The following is a 16,027-nucleotide window of genomic DNA, read 5'->3' as shown; positions in this document are numbered from 1 at the left end:
TGTGACTGTGACTGTAACCCCGCCTGTGGTTATGGGTATGACTAGTATTTAATGTTTATATCCACATCCCCATCCACATCCCCATCCACATCCCCATCCACATCCCCATCCACATCCCCATCCACATCCACACAAACCCAGCACCACCACCACCACCCACAACCCCAAACCCACTATCACACCCAATTCCAATTTTTTTTTTGCAAATATGCTTCATTCTCATCTACAGCTATCCCATACTCCCATCATACCAGCGTCCTAGCCATACCGCTCCAAACCCTCCATCCCCCAACCTCAATCACTCAAAAGCCCCCATCAGTCATGAACCCAGCCCCCACCGCATCCATCCATTCCCCCCAACCAAATAAAACCAAAACAAAGGGAAAGCAAAGGGAAAGGAAAACGCCATACCATGCAATATGCCATGCAACCCAGCCAACCGCAGCCCCAAAAACAGCACAAACTCCCACGCCCCTCAAAGTAAACCCACTCCCCCATCTTCCCCCCTCAAGAGCAAATCCCAACCCCAACCCAAACCCCAATCCAACACACCAAACGCCCCCGAAAGACCCTCCCACATCAAAGTCTTATGAAACAAACGAAATGTAGGAAGACAGACAAAGAAAAAGACTAGAAAGGAAAGGAAAAAGGAAAAGCAATGACGCTGGAGAAAAAACCATAGACTCCCACAAAACCCCGCCCCCCTTTGCTCCCCCGCAAACAAAATAAAAGAAAAAATCAACATAGCTAAAAGTCAAGCTCAGACCTTAAACCACCCCCTCAGTCCCTAGTGAAAAGACGGTGTCACAATGAGCATCACATCCACATCCACAAGACTTCAACAAACCCTCACACCCCACTCCACCCTCTGCGTCTGCGAACCTGCATAACATAGCCATCCCCGCCATCCCCGCCATCCCCCCCCTGATCTGCCTCTGGCCATACTCCACCGTCGCAAGCGGGACTAGACTGCTAATCCAGCGCGCCCGCGGCACCTGACCCAGCCGTGGTAGCAGAGGCAGAAGCAGCAGCAGCAGCAGCGCCCCTACGAGCAGCAGACGAGCTCATCTCCCCACCACTAGTCTCGCGCCTGCGCCTCACAATCTGCAGCCGGGGCAAGGGCGCACTAGCCGGGCTACCGGTACTACTGGTAGCCATGTTGGCGGCGGCGGCAGAGGACGACGAGGTACTATTTGGCGTTTGGTTCTCGGCGATATTCACATTACTTTGGCGACGTCGGTTGACGGCGTCAGTGAGGCGGCCTTGACGCGCCTTGGGAAGTCTACTCCCGCTCTTTTGGTTGTTGGCTTCGATGCGGGCGAGACTGGTTACGGCGTCGCGGCTGGCGGGGCGCGAACTACTGGGGCGTTGCTGCTGGGTGCGGTTCACGGTTGGGGTGGTGGTCTGGAGGGCGGCAAAGGAGGTCGAGCTACGGGCGAGGATCGGTGGTTTGTTGCGGTTTGAACTGGCCGAGCTGGGGGTTGCGTTTGGGTCTTCGGCGAGATCCCACATGGCGGCTGAGGACTGGGAGCGCGTTATGCGCTCACGGGTTGTTGGTGTCGCGTTTAGGGGGGGAAGCATGAAGCCGCTCTTGATGGATGTCGGCGTCGGAGGCGTGAGTCCCATGCCACTACCCACCAATGTACTGCCGCTGCTGGAACCCGAACCATCGCGGCGGCCGGATGAGGAGGCGGGGCGGCGGAGGTTCAGCCCGATACCAGAGGCGCGGGAGAGGCTGCGTTTTCCGGTGAGGTTCTTTGGAACACCACCAGATACTTCAACCTCATCGCATGCACGCACAAGCTCCTCGGCCATTTGCCGGACCAAGACTGCGGAATCATGGTCTACGAGCCAAGCAATGCGCTCGTAGCAGCCGAAAGCGCGAATGAGCCAACATCCTTCGTCTTTGGCGTCGCAGATTGTGCGAAGGATACGGAGTAGGTTGAGACGGGTGACTGCGTCCTTGTGGCCGAGCTTTTGCTCGGTGCGGCTAAAGATTTCGGGAGAGGCCAGGGAGGCGGCAATGGATGGTGACAGGCGGACGAGCTTCTGGAGGGGCTCGAGCATATTTTCAAAGGTCGAATGGGCGAGGTCCACGGATGTGTAGGCGGAAATTATGGCAGGGGTGAAGGAAGACTGGGAAGAGAGGAGGTATTGCTCTACACGCGCGGTCTCTTCTTGGAGCCTGTGGTGATGGTCAGCATACTCTAGTCCAAGCTTCTTCTCGTGTGTACATACCATACGAATATTGCATCCAAAGCCGTGACCGCCCAATTACGATCGCCCAGAAGAGATACGTAGAACGCAAGACCTTTTGCATCCCACAACATCTTGCGCGCCACCTTTCCAGAGTTGACCATCTCCAGCAATACAGGCAGCGCAAACTCCTTTAGTGGACCACCTTCACGTACAACATCCTTCAGTAGAGGAATAATGTCCGACAACGCAGCCTCTTCCTGTCGACTCTTATTATGACGACACAGGTTGTACATGGTGTTGAGGATCTGATTAGAGATCTCGCGGTGAAATGGCGGTAACCTGGTCGGGTCAGATGCAGACCGATGCTGACTGCGCGTAAAGGCGTCCTTGTGTCGCGTTGATTTGAGCAGTTCAATTAGGATGTCAATGGCGTTGGAGTTCTGCAATGCTTCGTGTGTTGAAGAGAGAGAGCTGAGGTTCTTGATGAACTTGAGCATAGTGATTTGATGGGGCGGCGCCATCTTGCGAAGGTCCTTGAGGACGCCTGTACGCGATTAGTTCAATCCTGTTGCAATAAAAGAGAAAACTGCCGAGATGTGAATAGAACTTACGTTTGAGAATCATACGGTCCGCCACAAGATCCTTCACATGGCTTTCCGCCTGCGAAAAGATTAAGAAAATATGTACGATCCTCCCCACTATCAGTCGTGCCACCTCGCCATCCTCTTCCACCATTCTGTTCAAAACCAGCGACAGAGGATACAAGACACTGCTTCTCGAGAAGATGCGGCAAAAGTCGTTCTTGGGCGTGGGCCCTTGCAATTCAAAGACGCCATAGACGCCATTGACACCAATGAGCACAAGATCGCGTTCCGCGTCAATGTCCTCTTCCAGAAATTCGACCAGGACGTTGATACCGCCGCAACCAATGAACATCTGCAGAGTCAAGGTGCTCGTTTGATACATTTGTCGCACAAACGCAGCGGCTTCTTTGCGGATCTCGCTGGGATACTTTTTGTAGGCAAAGTGGCAAATGGTGGGAATACCACCGAGAAAAGACAAGCTCTCCTGCGCTTCTGCATCTTCCAAGATGATCAAGTTGATGATTTTCAAGAGGGGCAAAACGACTTCGTTGTGTGGCACCGTGCCCAGAATCTCCAGTATAGGTAGCATGCCATGGCTGCGAAGTATAATGGATCGCTTATCAGGAGACTCGCCGAGGACTTGCAGAAGTTGATCTGCGATATCGAGCAGTTCATCATCCGGCTGACTTGTCTTCAGACAGCCGACCAAGCTCTCCGTCATTTTCGTTAATCTGTCATCGCGGTCCCGAGCAACATTGTTCTCCAAATTTAGATTATCCAAGCTTTCATCCAGGTTGGCAAATGGATCCAGATCTTCGTCATCTGTAATGTTGAAGGAATTCGCCATCTTGGACGTAATCATAGCATGGCCACTGTACTCGCTTCCACTGTCGCTCTCGGCATGACTCGTATTAGTTTTCGGATGGCCCTTGATGTCGCCAAACACATCTGAGAAGTCATCACCTTCATCTTCTGCATATTTTTGTATCTCAATTTCTGACTGTGTCCGTTGCAATCTGCGAGTAGAAGTCCCACTTGATGATCGTTGCCGAGCATGTTCACTGGACTTTGGATCCCACGTGGATTTGGGGCCAGCCTTGAGATCGCTTGGGTGAAACAGGCGAGGGGAAAAAGATTCTACAGGCGAGCTTGAATTTGGCATCAAGATGTGCTTTGGCAGCATTGTGGGTGGCTGTGCGTATTGCATTGCTGCTAGCTTCTTCGCAAATGCGCCTTCATCGGCGGGCAGCAAATCTGAGTAGTCCTCAACCGAGTCTTCGCGGAATAGTTGGCTACGGGATAATGCTGATGTCTTTGTCCGTGGAAGCTGTGTAGGCTTGGGTGCACTACGTAGGATGGCTGTCTTGGGTTGGCCGTCATGTCGATCCTCAGTTGATGTCGATCTCGATTGAGGAGTAGATATCATTGATTTGCCATTGGCGCCTCTGGCTCGTTCTGCAGCTTTTTGTCCAGAGACCTTGGGGAAGCTTGAGTATTGATGCGCGTTCAGTGGGCTTTTCACCGTGGCTTCACCGTCGTCACCGTAATCCCCCAGCTCCGTGACGGCCTCGAAGCTAGCGAAGGCCTTGAGCCTATCGCCCGAGAAGAGTCCACCAAAGTTATCTTGGGGTTTCAGATGGGGCATCTGGAGGGCTCGCGGCGATATGCTTTCGGCAAAGTCGTCATCCCAGTTGTCGTCGTGGTCTAGCTCCGGAGAGCGAAAGGACTCGGCTGTGGGTCTATGCTTGGACATCTTGAGGTTTACATTCACCTGTGCTTTGCGGTTCACAACTGGCGTGCCATTTGCAGGCGCGGGAGAGGCCTTGGCTCCGCCCGGTGTCGTTCTCGAGCTCCGGCGCAGTGAGCTGGGGGATTTGAGAGCCTCGTTCCATTCTTGTACCGACTTGACAGCTTCCTGGTATTCGGTAGGCTTGGTGGGTACTGCGGGTACGGTGCGCTTGGCACTGAGGATCCATGGGTGTTTCAGCAGCCGTTTGGCGGATATGCGGAGGGTGGGGTTCTTTTGGAAGCACTCCATGAGAAATTCGCGCAGCAACTGGCATTCATACGTTAGTCACGATGATGCGGTGAAGTCATCCAAGAAAAGGCCAGAATACTCACCGGAGAGGCACTACCAGGTATTGGCGGGTGCTCATCGTTGACGATTCGGAAGAGAGCCTGCATGGGCTGCAGCTTGTGGTATGGTGGCTTCCCCTCAATCAACTCGATGACTGTACAGCCCAAACTCCATATGTCTGACGACGTAGTGGCACCAGAGAGCTCAATGACCTCTGGAGCCATCCAATACGGCGTGCCTACAACGCTTGATTGGTCGAGACCCGACTGCTTGGTCGCCACACCAAAGTCGGCCAACTTGACCAGGCCCTCCTTGGTTGTCAAAATGTTGGCACCCTTGATATCCCTGTGTATGACACCCTGCTCGTGGAGGTAGAGAAGTCCATGGAGGACCTGGGACATGTAGAGCGCGACGAGGTTTTCCGGAAACTTGCCAAAGTTTTTGCAGATGCTGTGCAACGAGCCGTTTTCGCAATACCTGAGAAAAAAAGTCAGCCCCTTGCTTCTCTGCAGACATGACCACTACCACCGCAGTGCAGAGCCGTTTGTGGAGACAGGTAAATGATTCCGGGTAAATAGTGCGCAAGGCATACTCAAGGATAATGTAGAGGCTCTCCGAGCTGCGGACAAAGCCGTTGTACTTGACAATATTGGGATGGTTCAGGTTCTTGAGCAGGTCGATTTCCATCTCCATGTTCTTGAGGTCGGCCGCACCCAGATTTTCCAGGCGGACCTGCTTGATGGCCACCGTCTCGCCAGTGCCCCAATTGAGCGCCCTGTAGACGCTGCCAAAGGCGCCTTTGCCCAGACAGTCGCCCAGCTGGAAGTCCTTGAGGCCGGCGACATCTTGGGCAGCCCGCTGCGCTGCGCCCTCTCTGCTCGGCCGCTGTTCTCGCTCGCGGGGCTGCTGGCCATTGGTGTTGTTTGACGAGGCGGACACCAACGCCAACGCCGACGCCGACGACTTCTTCAGATGGCCTGGTGTGTTGAAGGCAGAGGACGAGGACGAGGGTCTGGCTTGGGCTTGGGACGAGCGCGAGTTGGAGGCCGAGTGGGAGGATTTGGGCGGGTGAGAGACCATGATGGCGGCGAGTGGGGGTGTTGGCGGCCGCCTGTTGGCCGGGAATGGTGATGAGACGGGTCCAGCAGTGGCTGTATAGGCTTGGGAGACAGAGTAGGTAGGGGCGTCTTGTGTTGTGAAATCAGCTGCAGGCCGTGTGCATGTGTGCACGGCGGCCTGTGACGTCGGTGAGTGGCGGCGGCGGCTGTGGAGGCAGTAGCAGCAGCAACAGCAACAGCAACAACAGCAAGGGCGCGGAGAGGATGCGCAGCGGGTGTTTGCGCTGTGCGGTGTGCATGTCCCCGGTGGGTGCGCGGGCGTCGAGGGCTTCCAAGGACGGGATGTCAATGCCCGTCAATGGCGGCGGGGGGGGGGGGGCGACAGCAGCAGCAGCAGCAGCAGCAGTTGGCCGTGTTGGGTGGGGGTTGGGCAGGCAGGTCGAGCGGTACAAAGAGCTTAATGATGGTGTTGCGGCTGTCCCATCCATGCGCCCGTCATCAGTCGTACGGTAGGGCTGCGCTTGTGGGCTGGGTTAGGTACACAGTAGTACTCTAGGCTCCCCCTCTCATGCCCTGACCGCAAGATGAATGGCGAATTGATAAATCGTCGACAAGAACAAGAGCAATCCTGGTCGTGAAACAGGCCTGGAATGTGCCCGTCAAAGGTCCACTCAGTCAAGACTGGCGAACGGCGGCTGGGTAGGTACTCCTAAGTATGTACAAGAGACTAACTGCCTAGGAGTACTGGCCCAAGGAACCACCAGTACCTAACCGGTACCTAGCAGGCAGTAGCTTGACAGTGCAGGATCGCCCTCAGATCAGTACTCCTACAGTGCCTCCTCTGTACCTACCTGCCTGCCTGCCTATCTATAATACCTGCAAGTGTGCCTCCATCCCCAAAATCTGGCTTTCTTCTGCTTGTCATCCATGTGTGCAGGATGGGGCAATGAAGGAGAGGTTCTTGGTCTGGTCTGGGGTGAAAGGGCGCATGGGCTTGTGTGACCTGAGATGGTGTTACATACCGGTACCTACCCAGCTACTCGACATCGCAGTAGCTTCCCACGCCAACAGCCGTTGCAACTTGCAAGCCTCCACCAGTCCACCGACCTACCGACTCGTCGCTCGCTTCTTCTGCCTCTTGCTAGCCCGTCTCATCGTCGTCGTTGTCGTCTGCCAACCAAAAAAAAAACCGAGCTTGAGAACAGTAAAGTGCAAAGCCTCCAAATGGCCCTCCGAGGGATGCACGTCTTCCAGGAACCGGACGCGTCTCCCGACCGGCTACCCAGACTTACTTTCGCCATTCCCAAACACAAAGAAAGCTGGGAGGACTGGCGGCCACGGCTCGGCGCTATGGAGGTCTGGTACGGTCCACACGCGGATACACGCTTTCACGTGCACTAGCTCCAGGTACTTTTTCCAGGGGGCTACTTTGCATAGCATAGCCTTGGAACGGCGCCTCTCATCCCACTTGTCTCAGCCTTGGAAGAGGCTCGAGGGCTATTCGTGAGCATCCAGCACCAGCCGCCAAACTCACATCCGCTGCATCTCGACGAATCAATCCATGGCGACAGAGCGGGCAATGGCCTCCTTCCAAGGGAGTCTTTACCCCACGTACGCTGCACCAAAAGAATCATCAGAACATGGAGAGTGGTAGGCATGGACCATCAGTAGTGACCAGTATCAGTAGGACGCACGCTACATCTACCATACATCATCGCAGCGCTTCCCGAATACTCGTCTGACTCTCAGAAAGTCCTAGGCCACTTCTGTATCAAGTAGCAAGCCCCTAGGAACTGACAACATTGAGCACACCCCCGTCCACAGCAATGATCTGGCCATTGACATAGCTATTCTTCGTCAAGAACAGTACCGCTTGCGCCATCTCCTCGTCACTGCCCGCTCGCTCCATGGGCACATGACCCTTCTCCTGAATCTTCTCATTCGGCAGCTCGCTCTTCTGGTCCTCGTCGCTCTCCTTGGCCGTCATCTCAGAAGGAAAGTAGCCTGGCGCAATCGAGTTGACGCGAATGCGGAGCTTCTGGAACTCGCCAGACATGAGCTTGGTCAAGTGCACCGTTCCACCCTTGGCAGCATTGTAGCTAAAGTGGCCCTGGGCATCCTTCATGATGCCCGACATGGAGCTGATGACGATGACCGAGGCCGAGAGGTGGCCGTGTGACTCGGTGCCTGCTTGTAGAAGCGGTAGGAGGACAACGGTGGTGAAGTAGACGGCTGTAACGTCGGTATTGTAAGTCTCGTTCCAGCCCTCAAACGTCTCGTTGTCCCAGAGCTTGGCTTTCATGTCCGTGGCTTTCTTCGAGACCGGTTCGGCCTTCTCTCCTGAGATGCCAGCTGAGGCAATCAAGAGATTGATGTACTTTTCCTTCTTGGACAGCTCCTCGTACATGCGCTCTAGGTCTGCTTTCTTGGTGACATCATACGGCCCAAGTCTGCCGAACATCAGTACTCTCGACCGCAGAACAGCGAAACTGTCATATTCCTACGGGATGATCTGGCCACCCTGATCAGGGCTGTGCGTCTTGGCTGCATTCTCAAGAACCTCTTGTCGTCGTCCAGTGATGTATACCTTGGCACCGTTTGCTGCGAGTGCTTGTGCCGCCATCAATCCAATTCCACTACCGCCTGAACATGAAGCATATCAGTATAAATTGCTGTTTGACGTTTCTCATGGCAAATTACCTCCAGTAACCACACAAACATAGTCCTTTACCGAGAAGAGCTTCTCCACCCGAAGGTCACTGGTGTTGGCTTTGGAAGGCATGTTGTAGTTGTGGGTGGATGTTGCTTGCCAGTGTGAGCCGACACAGGTCAGATTGTTTGTAAAGGAAGGTTGAATTGTTCGAGCCCGGCGGGTGCTGTGAATGTATATTACCCACCCCTCCTGCTCCATGGCGTAGCAAAGAATTCACTTCAAGGCAGTGACGTACCGTGTAATACCCACATTGGTCTTAGCCTAGTACGGTTTAGGGGTCAGTGCTTCCTGCCTATTCAGGAGTGTCAGTTCTCGGCTAGCGCCAGCGCTTCGCTTCTCCGATCAGAACCATCATCCACCTCTCTCTCTCTCTCTCACTTGGTCACGTCTGTTCATTTCATGGATTGCGGCTCTCTTCTTTACTGTGTCTTGGGGCTAGCGGCGTAAGCACAGGTTTTCACTTGATTTTTCTCGATCATCCTTCACTGAGTATTTTTTTTTTTGTTTCAAACTTTACTTTCTCTCCAAGATTCTTCCCCAAAACATCACAACGACTTGAGACATGGCCGAGGCACTACCTTCTACTGCCTTGGTTACCTCGGGCGACGTTGTGCCAGTCAAAGCCCCATCGCTATGGTCTGAACCTTTGGATACCACAGGTCTGATCCCACACAATTTCAAGCGAGCAGCAAGAAATCAGTTTCCCATCCTCGAAATTCTCCAACGTTTGCTGTATCGTATCAAGCCGAGCAGCGATGATCTTGAGAAGTTGCTAGCCTTGATTGGTCTTATCCAGGCAGTCAGACCAGTCTACGGCTACATGAAAGATCTGTTGGCTTGGCTTCTCACTGTACAAATAACGATTCCGGAGATGGATCCCGTTGCGAAAGATGTATTGGCCTGGGTGGGTTCAGAAGTGATAATGAACAGTCGTACCCGAAGCGCAATGCTGGTGACAGGAGGTAGTCATGATCCTAATGATGATTTTCATAAACGGATGGTAGGTCTTTTAACCCTGTCTAGATTACTAACACTGCTGCACCCGTGGAAGCAAGTTCATTCTCGTTTACTGTGACCTTGTGCTGACAGACTGAGATGCTACAGATGATGGCCCGTAATCAGAACCAAACAAATCGTAGAAAGGGCAGTGATGAAGTTCTCTGCCTTCCGTATGTTATGAACTCCATGACACGTTTCTCTCAGTATACTTACATCTTCTAGACCCATCGGGACGAAACTTTTCTGGTAAGCAATAAATGCCTGGATCTGAACCTGATGTGACCCAATACGGGCTACTCTCAGTTCAGCATTACAACCTGCTCGATATCCATGCTAACGCCTCTAGGATTGGTTATCGCCCGTTCCTATTCTCACGACGAGGCGCACCGAACTCTCGGAATTCCATCAGTAATGTCGTCGACGGCAACGGAAACCTTCAGAACTCGCTCACTATCATGACACTGGGATGGAGTTTAAAGCCGCTCCAAGATTTTACGAGCGCCTGTCGCGCCTTTCGGCTTCGGAATATGACTGGCATAACTACTGTTTACTTTGCTGGTGGCAATAAATACGACTCCTACGGGCAGGGTTGGGAATCAGTGTCCAAGGCTATCCGAAAACTCGACACCATCGATATGGATCAAGAAATCAAGAATGATATTATTAGAGATGCGGAGTACTACTACAGCGACCAATCGTGAGTCATCTATCCTGGTCAAAGTGCGAAAATGGCGATTATTCTTCCAGCTTCTCACGTCAGCTGCAGAGAAGGCGAAAGCTTGCTGACATCCGAGTAGGCGACAGTTCTTTGCAGATTGTGGAATTCCCTACCGCCGCGGCTATCTTTTCTATGGGCCGCCTGGTACTGGCAAGAGCTCTTTTTCTGCTGCTTTGGCAGGCCATCTCGGTTGTGACATTTATCATATTAATTTATCTACCGGTGACATCAGTGATGGCTGTACGTTGTTCCGCCAGCTTGATGATTGTTTGGATTGCTGACACAAGTCTCCCAGGTCTCCACCGTCTCTTCCTCGGTCTTCCTCGCAAATGCATCGTTGTGATTGAAGACATCGACTCCGCAGGCATTGGTCGTGAGCAAGGCCCATCTTCAAAAATAGCTTCACCGTTTCAGGAGCTGCCCAGAGACATGCAGCCACGGAATCGGGCTATGAACTTACCCGATGTTCCTGAGGGGCGCAGAGGCCGCCGAAGCATGGTAACGTTAAGCGGACTGCTGAACGCCATCGATGGCAATGCATCGCAAGAGGGCAAGTCGAACATTTTCTTCTCGAGCGAGTGTCTACTGACATGTAGAATTCAGGCCGCCTCTTAATCATGACCTCAAATAACCCTGATGCGCTCGACGCCGCGCTCACACGCCCTGGCCGTATCGACAAGAAGATATACTTTGGTAACATGTCAAGATCATGCGGCCGCAGTATCTTCAAGCGCCTGATTGGCCGCTCCGCGCTTGCACACGGTTCCACTTTTACCATGGCACAAATTGACCAATACGCCGACGAGTTTGCAGACAAAGTTCCTCCAAACACATGTACGTGGTTCGGCTACTCGGATACTCAAATCTTGCCCCTTCTCTTTCCGTAGTAACCTAGCTCATGTGTCACTAACCCGTCTCTCAGTCTCCCCAGCCCAAGTTCAAAACTTCCTGCAAGGCTGCCGTGGCGATCCTATCAAGGCCCTAGCTGAAATTGACGCCTGGATACAAAAAAATGGCGAAGGCCCAGCTCCCAAGGAGCCCGGCGCGAAAGCAGCTAGCCAATCTTCAGACTCGATCATTCTAGATCTACTAGACGCCCTCGACTCTGGCACTAAGGATGCAATGCCGACTATTCCCTTGATTGACGGAAAAGCCTGACGTGAATGAGATGAACTTCTTGCGCCGCTTCGTACAGCCATGTAAAAGAAAGACGGGCGTTGCGGTTTGGGTATTAGGGCAGGGAACTGGAAGAGGTTGCATGTGAATATTTTACGAGGAGCGGATTAGACGGTATTTTAATGGTTATTCTTCATTGATGGAAAGAGAGCTGCACCTCATCCTGGCTATGGCTTAATATCATCACCGACCTGTACCTCTGTGTTGGAATAACGGGTTCTTGCCATGGAATATGTGTCTCATTGTACGCATTACTGTGCTTGGCGACTCACGCCCATGTCTGTCATTCTCATGCTCAGGCTTTTTTAAATGTTAATTGAGATACACATCACCTCGATCACACTGGAATTGGAATTGCGATGGGATCGCATGCCTGGAATTGAGTTACTCTACATACACAATGACATGACTCATCATACCACGCTTGTATTTTTCCTAGAATCATATTTTGCCTCTCTCTTCTTCTCCCTCCTTATCCAGCTCCCCAGCATACCCGCCCTTCCCCATTCTCCCTGCATCCCATACCCCAACCAACTCCAACCTACATCTCATTCGAATTCCGCAGCAGCACCACGGATACCAAAATATCTAAAATATCCAACTCCGCGTGCCACTCTGCCGAGGAAAGTCTAGTAAGCTTGGCGATTGGGAGTTTGAGGTTATGTGGGAGTGGTGGGAGGTGGGAGGTGGGAGGTGAGTGGCAAGGCTGAGTTCTTGGTTCTTGGGCTAGAGGTCTGCGTTTTTGGGTAGGTGGATTATAATTAAAAGTTATATTGGTTGGTTTAGGTAAGGACTATTTTGTGAATGATTGTGAGTTGGTTTCTAGGCTTCACATCGGTTATGTGCAGGTTTGAGTGTTGCTTGTGCTTTTGCGTGCGGCAGGAGAGAATGATGTTGTGGACGGCGGAATGCTCGTGGTAAACTTGCCTGAGGAAGAACAGTGTTCAATGCTAGTTTGCAGGAGATGTATCTTTTTGTGATAAAAATTTAAAGTACTGGATACTTTCTTTATTCGAGTTTACCCATAAAACTCGCTCTGTCATGTCCAAACGTAATTTTTCTCATTCTCTCACCCTTTAAAAAGACCGGGTACTGGAGAAACTCAACAAACCTCAACATCAACCTTATACGTCCTCCCCGCCTCCACCCCCATAATAACATTCCCCTCAATCCTCTCCCCATCCACCACAACCCCAACACCCTGTCCACCCCCCACCCTCTTCACCTCAACCTCGAACCTCGCGCCCCTAAACTCCCTAACCACACTCATCTCCCCCCAAGCCCGCGGCATCTTCGGATCCACCTTCAACCCCTCCCTCACCCCCCTCAACCCACACAAGCCCTCGATAAAACACCGATACACCCAAGACACAGTCCCCGTATTAAACAGCTGACTCGACCGCCCCGCCGTCCGATCCAACTTGGCCAGCCCGGCTCCCCCACGATAGTAATTCGGAATGAAGACGGGCAACTGCCCGCGCCGTACCAGATCCTCTTCGTCCGGCCCCGGTATCATCTTCCGCAGCGTGTCGTACGCGCGGTCGACCTCGCCAATGCCGTATAGAGCCCAGGCGTAAAAGGCAGCGGCGTGATTGTACACGGAGCCATTTTCGCCCTGGCCCGGATACTTTTGCGTGACGCGGCCGACGTCTTCGCGCATGGCTGTGTAGGGCGGAGCAAACATGACGACGCCATAGGGCGTGTCGAGTTGGCCGTCGACCTGCTCCAGCATCTTTTCAATCTTGTCGGCTGAGGCCGCACCGCCCAGGATGGACCAGGCTTGTGGGTTCAGCCAGATTCTGCCCTCGTTGTCCTGCTTGATGCCAAATGTGACGTTGTCGTCTGTGATGCCGCGGGCGTACCAGTCGCCGTCCCAGAGGTGCTCGTTTGCTGATTCATTGACCTGTTGGGCCCCGGCGCGGTACCGGGTTGCTGCCTCGCCTTGGCCGTATTGCGAGCAGATGTCTGCCCAGAGGTTGACGGCGTGTGCGGTTGCGACGGTGAGCCAGCCGGATACGCCGACGCCTTTGGGGCCGACCATGTTCATGGGGTCGCACCAGTCGCCTTGGGCAATGTAGGAGAGTCCGCGCTCGTCGCGTGCGTTGGATGAGAGGAGCCAGTCCATTGCGCGGCTGAAGCGCTCGAAGACGGTGAAGCTGTCGCCGTACATGCTGGTTACTTTTTCATCCAGGAGGGCGTAGTCCCCCGTCTCGCTGAGGTAGATTTCCAGGGCAATGGGAAGCCAGACGCAGTGGTCGGTGTGGGGGATTTGATTGATATACTTGAGCACTGCACCTTTGGCTAGGAGAATTCCGTCCGGCATCGAGCCATTCCTCTCCTGTTGACTGACGGCCGTGACAATCGCTTTCCGACAGACTTCTGGCTTGATGAAGCTCATTCCCATGTTATCTTGGAGGTAGTTTCGAGTCTGCGGATCCGTCGTCAGGCGGTTCACATCACCGTGGTAATATACCTGGCGGGGCAGCCAGTTGTTGACCAGGTTGTCGAGATGTTTGTCGGGTGTGCTGAGACGAAGACAACCGCTTCCACGCTCAATGTAGCTTTCGTAATCCTTTGCAGCTTGCTCGAATCCCTCCTTGCTGAGGTATTTCCTGCGCATCTTTAAGGTTTCTTCCTCGTCGTACGCTGGCCCAAACAAGAAGCGGTACTCGCGGCTTTCATTCACCTTCAAATCAGCCCAGTACTGCACAGCTGCGGTAGGTGTCTCGTATCGAGCATCGCTATTCGACAATTGCGGTTCTTGCAGTGCTGACGGAGCTTGTAGACCCCCTTCGCCTTCAAACGCCTCTTGCTTTGCCTCCCACGCCACGGGGGTGGTCTCACAGAGGAAATACGTCTTATCCTTTAAATACTTCATCTTTGGATAGTCCTCCGCCTTCTGATACGGCGTTTTACAACTTCCAATGATGCCCCCACAATTCTCGCTCCACTCTGCCTCTTGATTCATCCACGACATGTAGCCCAAGGGAAAATAAGGATACACACTCAGACTGCGTCTCCGATCCGTCAAATTGGTAACCTTGATACTCCACAGCTCCGCCACATCGTCCGTCGGTAGCAAAAACTTCATTTCAACGCGAATCCCCAGCTTCTCCACTGTCCATTTGATATCGCTCTTGCCGACGTCGAAGACGAAGCGATCGGGTTTCGCTCGGACCGGCTCATACGGGGCTGAAAAGATCTCGGCCGTCTCCTCGTCCTTTACGTAGACGAAGCGGCCCGGATGATGGGCGTAGTAGTTTTGCTCGGGCTGCATAAACGTTTTTGCCTCGAGGTTGGGTGCGTAGGCGTATTTGGCCGGCTCGGGCTGCATGTATTGTGCAGTGGCAAAGCCACGACAGGTTACCTGGATCATCATGCGTTGATTCCAAAGGAAAGCTCCGGCCTTGGGCATGACCGTTGGACTTGTGAGCTCATATCGCTCGCCATTTTCCGTCGCTTGTATCATTTTCGGCTTATGGGAGGGTAATTGGATCTCTACAGAGACACAGTCGGACTCTTATACCGCGGGGGGCTGGTTGGTTATACGAATGTGTGAGGGCCGGCATGGCTCAAGGAGGCGGTAGCTTACTATGTTCAGTGACACGACAGAGGGAGTTGAGCTTGTGATGCGGAAATGGCGCGGCAATTGTGTTCAACAGAACAGCAAAGTCTAGACTCTAGTCTACAATTCGAGCACAATACTCGATATGAATTATTCGAGAGTTTGAGGCAGAGAGACCAAAGAAGGCGGATGATATATTACAAAAGCAAACTGAAGAAGCAAGGGAAAAAAAGGCGCACGCCCATTGAAGCCCTCAAAATCTTGTATGAAGATTGTGAGAAATGCAGGTCCAAGGGAAAATGGAAGAGCGATTTTCGGGCAACGGTCAGCTGTCCCTTCAAGGTTCATATAAAGTACACAGCATCGTAAGCCGCACTGCGTGGGGCTTAGCGAACGCCAGTGTGGGGTATGTACAGCCTGAAAGGGTACTCTCATAAGCGCGGAGGCGGGTGTCCGGTCCGTATTGCCTTTAGCCAGCCGCAAGGCAAGATGGTACAGTTTCGTCACCGTGACCGCCGCGCACTTTTACGATTGTGTAAGGCGAGCATGGAGTGAAAGAGGATCGTAGGGAATGGTGGTGCACAAGGAAGCGAAAACCCCCAATGGTAGTACACCACTTGGCATGTACCAGGCGTAATCCATTAAACTTGTACTCGCCTGGTGCGGCGATGTGCAAGGTCAGCTGTTGTCGATTTCCGGGACACAGTGGGATTGACACAGTCGAGGATATCCGTGGCTTATTTTTCTGTAGTCAAGGAACGGCGTGCATCACATTGCACCTTACGTGAGAGTGTGCTCAGCTATACTGCAGCTCGTCTGCAAGAATGCTGTGCAATGATTACCTACAGCAAAGGTTGCAGGTTCCAATTCGATTTGTACTGTCAAAAGAAAAGACCATTAATTGTAGTATGTGAGTAGTGATCTTAGGCGAGCAATAG

At 52.9% G+C, this 16,027-nt stretch overlaps 5 protein-coding genes across 5 annotated transcripts; 2 read left to right on the top strand and 3 right to left on the bottom strand.

Annotated features, from left to right (window-relative positions):
• Positions 1 to 51: 51 nt before the first annotated feature.
• IAQ61_000202 (uncharacterized protein) lies at positions 52 to 609 on the top strand (the record flags this gene model as incomplete). Its single annotated transcript, XM_066094570.1, has 1 exon — positions 52 to 609. The coding sequence occupies one exon, from the start codon at positions 52 to 54 to the stop codon at positions 607 to 609; it is 558 nt and encodes a 185-aa protein (XP_065955423.1).
• Positions 610 to 972: 363 nt separating this feature from the next.
• IAQ61_000201 (uncharacterized protein) lies at positions 973 to 5,940 on the bottom strand (the record flags this gene model as incomplete). The annotated part of the gene is made up of 5 exons (XM_003835318.2): positions 973 to 2,185; positions 2,239 to 2,743; positions 2,811 to 4,839; positions 4,905 to 5,337; positions 5,453 to 5,940. The coding sequence occupies 5 exons, from the start codon at positions 5,938 to 5,940 to the stop codon at positions 973 to 975; spliced, it is 4,668 nt and encodes a 1,555-aa protein (XP_003835366.2).
• A 1,764-nt stretch (positions 5,941 to 7,704) lies between these two features.
• On the bottom strand, positions 7,705 to 8,700 carry IAQ61_000200 (uncharacterized protein; the record flags this gene model as incomplete). Its single annotated transcript, XM_003835316.1, has 3 exons — positions 7,705 to 8,368; positions 8,423 to 8,561; positions 8,619 to 8,700. The coding sequence occupies 3 exons, from the start codon at positions 8,698 to 8,700 to the stop codon at positions 7,705 to 7,707; spliced, it is 885 nt and encodes a 294-aa protein (XP_003835364.1).
• A 493-nt stretch (positions 8,701 to 9,193) lies between these two features.
• Positions 9,194 to 11,506, top strand: IAQ61_000199 (uncharacterized protein; the record flags this gene model as incomplete). Its single annotated transcript, XM_066094569.1, has 8 exons — positions 9,194 to 9,631; positions 9,727 to 9,800; positions 9,853 to 9,876; positions 9,977 to 10,327; positions 10,428 to 10,588; positions 10,644 to 10,898; positions 10,952 to 11,182; positions 11,271 to 11,506. 8 exons carry the CDS (start codon positions 9,194 to 9,196, stop codon positions 11,504 to 11,506), a joined length of 1,770 nt encoding a protein of 589 aa, XP_065955422.1.
• Positions 11,507 to 12,626: 1,120 nt separating this feature from the next.
• On the bottom strand, positions 12,627 to 15,334 carry IAQ61_000198 (uncharacterized protein; the record flags this gene model as incomplete). The annotated part of the gene is made up of 3 exons (XM_066094568.1): positions 12,627 to 15,043; positions 15,117 to 15,204; positions 15,329 to 15,334. 3 exons carry the CDS (start codon positions 15,332 to 15,334, stop codon positions 12,627 to 12,629), a joined length of 2,511 nt encoding a protein of 836 aa, XP_065955421.1.
• Between the last annotated feature and the right edge of the window lie 693 nt (positions 15,335 to 16,027).

Source organism: Plenodomus lingam (assembly GCF_022343315.1).
Source record: "Plenodomus lingam strain CAN1 chromosome Unknown contig_1, whole genome shotgun sequence".
In the NCBI taxonomy this organism is placed as follows: Eukaryota; Fungi; Ascomycota; class Dothideomycetes; order Pleosporales; family Leptosphaeriaceae; genus Plenodomus; species Plenodomus lingam.
The sequence above is the reverse complement of the archived record's forward strand: the minus strand, read 5'-3'. Positions and strand labels throughout refer to the sequence as shown.